This window comes from Otolemur garnettii, unplaced genomic scaffold (assembly GCF_000181295.1).
Source record: "Otolemur garnettii isolate 467f Iridium unplaced genomic scaffold, OtoGar3 scaffold00118, whole genome shotgun sequence".
In the NCBI taxonomy this organism is placed as follows: domain Eukaryota; kingdom Metazoa; phylum Chordata; class Mammalia; order Primates; family Galagidae; genus Otolemur; species Otolemur garnettii.
In genome coordinates, this window is record NW_003852513.1 from 2501753 (window position 1) to 2507408 (window position 5656).

The 5656-nt window shown below is 45.3% G+C and overlaps 1 protein-coding gene across 1 annotated transcript in view; it reads right to left on the reverse strand.

Annotated features, from left to right (window-relative positions):
• MDN1 (midasin AAA ATPase 1) overlaps positions 1 to 5656 on the reverse strand; it is a 181737-nt gene that overhangs the window by 150324 nt on the left and 25757 nt on the right. The window contains exon 8 of the mRNA XM_012809944.2: positions 1700 to 1803. Within this exon, the coding sequence (XP_012665398.1) occupies positions 1700 to 1803 (104 nt within the window). The remainder of the gene's footprint in view (positions 1 to 1699; positions 1804 to 5656) is intronic.

Below are 5656 nucleotides of genomic sequence, written 5' to 3' on the forward strand. Positions count from 1 at the left end.
GCTACTTGGGAGGCTGAGGCAAGAGGATCGCTTAAGCCCAAGAGTTTGAGGTTGCTGTGAGCTGTGATGCTACAGCACTCTACCCAGGGCAACAGCTTGAGACTCTGTCCCCCAAAAAAATTTCCAGAAGAGAAGGAATATAAATTAAACACACACTCTGGGGAAGCTACCACTCAATACTTAAAACAACTGTCCTGAGAGGAAGATGCCATTCTTTTCTTTTAATGCGTAAGGAAGGGCAGTAATGCTCCCTTCAATGCGTAAGGAAGGGCAGCAGTGCTCCCTTCAATGCGTAAGGAAGGGCAGCAGTGCTCCCTTCAATGCGTAAGGAAGGGCAGCACTGCTCCCTTCAATGCGTAAGGAAGGGCAGCAGTGCTCCTCAGTTAATCAACACAACTACAAACTTGAAACTGAATTCAAGTTTATCTGATCTCAAGTTTGTTCTACGATGTTCCAAGATTTTCTGGGAAATGTCTAAATCTAGTAGGAAAGAATTTCAGTATCTTTGTGAATAAAATCAAGGTCTATTAAAACGAACAGGTCTACCAAGGTGTCCCTTGAGAACTGTCAGGTTAGCTCCACACTCCATCTAATAGTGAATGTCTACTGAAATAAACATTAATATAATCATTAAATATAGTATGATGTTAGTTTCACTTGTAGACATTTTAAAATTTTGAAGACACTATATAGGTACAGGCTAGCAATGAGAAATAAATCACTGAGGCCTGAACAACATGGCAAGACTCAGTCTCTGCCCAAAAATTTAAAAAAGAAAAAGTTTAAATTGCCAAATATGGTCATCTGTCATGTCAGTTTCTAGGAAGCTGAGCTAGGAGGCTCTCTTGAGATGAGGCCTTTAAGGACCACAGCAAGACAAAACCTTGTCTCAAAGATAGAAAAAAGAAAGAAACCAATAAATCACTGCCTTCAAGCTATTCGGTTATTATAAAATGTTGACAAGGCATATGGAAAGTCTGCTCAGTTTTTATTCCTTTGTTTGGGCTTCTATTCAATTAATTTCCTTAACTATTTGAAAATTATATACCATCATCATCACCATCATCATAGCTACCCAGGAATTGGGCACTTACCATGTGACAGGTCTATAATGCAAATCATTTCACTTATTCTTTACAGCCACCATATGACAGGGCTCGAATCCAGGGTTATCTGCCAATACTCTTACCTCTGATTATTTTAGAAAACATGAAAAAATGTTTTAAACTGGTTACTTTTTTTTTTTTTTTTTTTTTTGAGACAGAGCCTCAAGCTGTCCCCCCTGGGTAGAGTGCTGTGGCATTACAGCTCACAGCAACCTCCAACTCCTGGGCTCAAGCGAGTCTCCTGCCTCCGCCTCCCAAGTAGCTGGGACCACAGGCGCCCGCCACAACGCCTGGCTATTTTTCGGTTGCAGCCGTCATTGTTGTTTGGCGGGTCCAGGCTGGGGATTCGAACCCGCCACCTTAGGTGTACGTGGCTGGCGCCTTAGTCGGTTGAGCTATAGGCGCGGAGCCCTGGTTACTTATTTTTAAGTGGGAAAAAACCTTTAGAAATAGAGAAAAGGGTGGACCTATCATGAATCCCAACTAATCTTCCTTGAGGTGGGCCCAGAGAATTCAATTCTAGGACTCCTGGATTCAGCACAGACTTATGAAAATGGCTCCATAGTGGGAACAGAAAAGTTAATAGGACATACCTCCTGGTTGCAAAAAACTGAAATCCAGGAGCCACTTTGAGACGATCACCTTGGCCAGGAATCAAGAGCTCTCCATTCTCCAAAAGAGGGATCAGCACGGAGACCTAAATAACAAAATCCCGCTGATGAAGTAAATCTCTCCAGATGGGAAGTAATAGAGACAAAGAAACTGTCTTCCAAATGATGACACACAGTGGAAGAAACACCATTTCTCCTGGTGCAAACAGGGGTCAGCATGCAAACGGTGATGTCTATGCCACCTGCATTCCAGCACAGTGGTCCCTCACTGAGCTATACCCCAGCATAGCCACTTACTCCCTCAGGATTCCTTGGGTGCCTCCTGTGTGGCTTAACCAAGCAAGACTCAAAGAAGAAAGCCTGGAGCATGAAGGGAGATGGCAGGGATACAGACCACCACAACCACATGGCATGGTCAGCATGGCCCAAGGGGCATGCACAGCGAGCAGTATGTGAAGACAGTGTGGCTCTGGGTTAGAACACGGTGACCGAGAAGCAAGGCAGGGATCCTTCCCTGATGTAATGACATTCACTGCAGCTTAAAGGATAAGCAGAAATTAGCCAGGCTCGCTGGGAGAAAAATGGCACATGTACTCGAGACAAAAGTATTCAAGAGCATGAAAAAGCTGATATGCCTAAGAGTCGGACCTGAGAGGATTCTGTCATGGTGGAGCAGAACACACGTGTTAAGCAAAGAAAGAGGGAAAGCCTAGAGATAAAGGATAAACGGCTTCCCACTGAGACAGGGAAGCTTTTCTCTGAGAGTTACGGAGAAGATTTTAGGCTGAGAAAAAGAAACAATTATACTTTTTAATTTAGAAAATCAACTGTGCAGCAAGATGGAAGATAAACTGAATGGAAGACGCTCCTACAGAAAAGGAGGCCAGAAGGGACACTGCTCAGGCAACAAAAGCAGGATCAACCAGTGGGAAGAGAAAGTGAGACACCTGTGCTAAGGCCGTAGGATGAGAAAAAACAGAAGGGAAAAGGTAGGAGGTGGCATGCAGACCAGCGGAGCCAGGGAACTGAGGAGGAGGCTGGCAGCGAGGTTCTCGCTCAGTAACTACAAGGAAAAAGACCATTCTGAGAATAAGAAGACAACTACCAATTTGGATATCTTGAACTTTCACTGGCTATGTGACATCCTAGCAGAAACTATTTTAGGAGTGTAGACTAGACACATGAATCCAGGAGTTGAGGTAACGGAGGAAGAATGAAAAGACAAGACCAGAAGAGCAGAGCAGAGAGCCCAGGAGTGGGCTCTGAAGAATCACTCAGGGCTCTCTGAGGCACCGTTGTTTCCATTAGCTAGGAGCTGAAAGGGAAGCCCAAAATAAAAGAAGAAACTCCAAGATACTCCAAAATCGAAAACAAGGAAACATCCTGAATGAGATCTGTAAAACCTACCTTAAAATGGTAATGGGAGGCTGGAGATGGTGGCTCACACCTGTAATCCCAGCACTCTGCATGGCCGAGGCGGGTGGATTGCCTCAACTCACAAGTTTGAGACCACCCTAAGATCAAGACCCCTTCTCTAAAAAATAGCCAGGCATTTTTGGCAGGCACCTGTAGCCCCACTACTTAGGAGGCTGAGGCAAGGAAATTGCTTAAGCCCAAGAATTTGAGGTTGCCGTGAGCTATATGCTGCCACAGCACTCTACTGAGGGTGATGGACCGAGACTCTGTCTCTACAAAAAAAATAAATAAATAAATAAAATAGGGTGGCGCCTGTGGCTCAGTGGGTGGGGCGCTGGCCCCATATACCAAGGGTGGCGGGTTCAAACCCAGCCCCAGCCAAACTGCAACAAAAAAATAGCCGGGCATTGTGGCGGGCACCTGTAGTCCCAGCTACTTGGGAGACTGAGGCAAGAGAATCACCTAAGCCCAGGAGTTGGAGGTTGTTGTGGGCTGTGTGACGTGACGGCACTCTACCCAGGGTGATGGAACAAGACTGTCTCTACAAAAAATAAATAAAACTGGGTGGCACCTGTGGCTCAGTGGGTGGGGCGCTGGCCCCATATACCAAGGGTGGCGGGTTCAAACCCAGCCCCAGCCAAACTGTAACAAAAAAATAGCCGGGTGTTATGGCAGGTGCCTGTAGTCCCAGCTACTTGGGAAGCTGAGGCAAGAGAACCGCCTAAGCCCAGGGGCTGGAGGCTGCTGTGAGCTGTGTGATGCCAAAGCACTCTACCCAGGGTGATAAAGTGAGACTCTATCTCTACCAAAAAAAAAAAAATTAATTAATTTAAAAAATAAAAATAAAAATAAAATGGTAATGGGTCACCATTACCATTTAGCTGAGAACTTCTAAAACAACAAAATAACAATCAAGAGGACCTGCATACGTTCTTAACTAAATGTCACTTTGCTGTAACAATACTTAAGTTTAAGTACCATACCCTCTGAAAAGGAGAAAAGGAACAATCTGCACAAAATGGAAGGGCAAAGTACAAAAATTTATCAGGCATGGCCAAAGAGAGCCCAATACAGAAACTGTCAATCTGTGGCTTACGCCTGTAATCCTAGCACTTGGGAGGTCGAGGCCAGTGGATTGCCTGAGCATGCGGGTTCAAGACCAGCCTGAGCCAGAGCGAGACCTCATCTCTAAAAAAATAGCTGCCTGCTGTGGTGGGAACCTGTAGTCCCAGCTACTTGGGAGGCTGAGACAAGAGGGCTCAAGCAACTGAGTTTGAGGTTGCTGTGGGCTGTGATGCCATAACACTCTATGGAGGGTGACTTAGTGAGACTGTCTCAAAAAAAAAAAACCAAGGTGCCTGTGGCTCAAAGGAGTAGGGCATTGGCCCCATATACCAGAGGTAGTGGGTTCAAACCCAGCTCTAGCCAAAAAAAAAAAAAAAAAAAGAAGGCACTGTTTGGGATGGGACTGTGCAGGTAATTTCAAACCAATGGATAGAAAGATATTTAATAAAATAAAGAGGTCATTTTAAAAAGAAAAAAAAGGGGCAGCGCCTATAGCTCAAAGGAGTAGGTTGCCAGCCCCATATGCCAGAGGTGATGGGTTCAAACCCAGCCCCGGCCAAAAACTACAAAAAGAAAAAAAAATAAAAAAAGAGGGTGGTGCCTGTGCCTCAAGAAGTAGGGCGCCGGCCAGGCCCCATATACTGGAGGTGGTGGGTTCAAACCTGGACCCGGCCAAAAACCACAAAAAAAAAAAAAATTTGACAATCTGGTCTTTACTCAGGACATGGTCACGGTAGAAATGTACCCAAAATGTATTATGGTCCAGAGGGCAGGGACAAATGCCTAGGCTCCACCAGGGACTGGATGGGACACCCCTGACATTTATTTATGTGCCTTTTCTGCCTCTACATCCACAACCCGTAAGGCAGATCACTGATATCTGAAAAAACAGCACTGCACTAATAACTGGAATAAGCGTATTTTGTTGTTGTTGTTGCAGTTTCTTTTGGCCAGGGCCAGGTTTGAACTTGCCACCTCTGGTATATGGGGCCAGTGCCCTCCTCCTTGAGCCACAGGCGCCACCCAGAATAAATGCATTTTTAAACTGGCCTTTTGGTTCACATTCCAATTTTATTTTTTAGTCCCATGGATAAAAGTCAGCCCTGGGCTCAGGACTTATCAAGAAAACTGAGTTTCCAGCCCTATAATAAACCAAACATTAAGACCCTAGAACAGGCAGCACCTGTGGCTCAGTGAGTAGAGTACCGGCCCTATATACCCAGGGTAGCGGGTTCAAACCCAGCCCCGGCCAAACTGCAACAAAAACATAGCCGGGCGTTGTGGCGGGCACCTGTAGTCCCAGCTACTCAGGAGGCTGAGGCAAGAAAATTGTTTAAGCCCAAGAGGTACAGGATGCTGTGAGCTGTGATGCCACAGCACTCTACCGATGGCGACAAAGTGAGACTCTTATCTCTTAAAAAATAAATAAATAAATAAAATTTAAAACAAAAAAAAAAA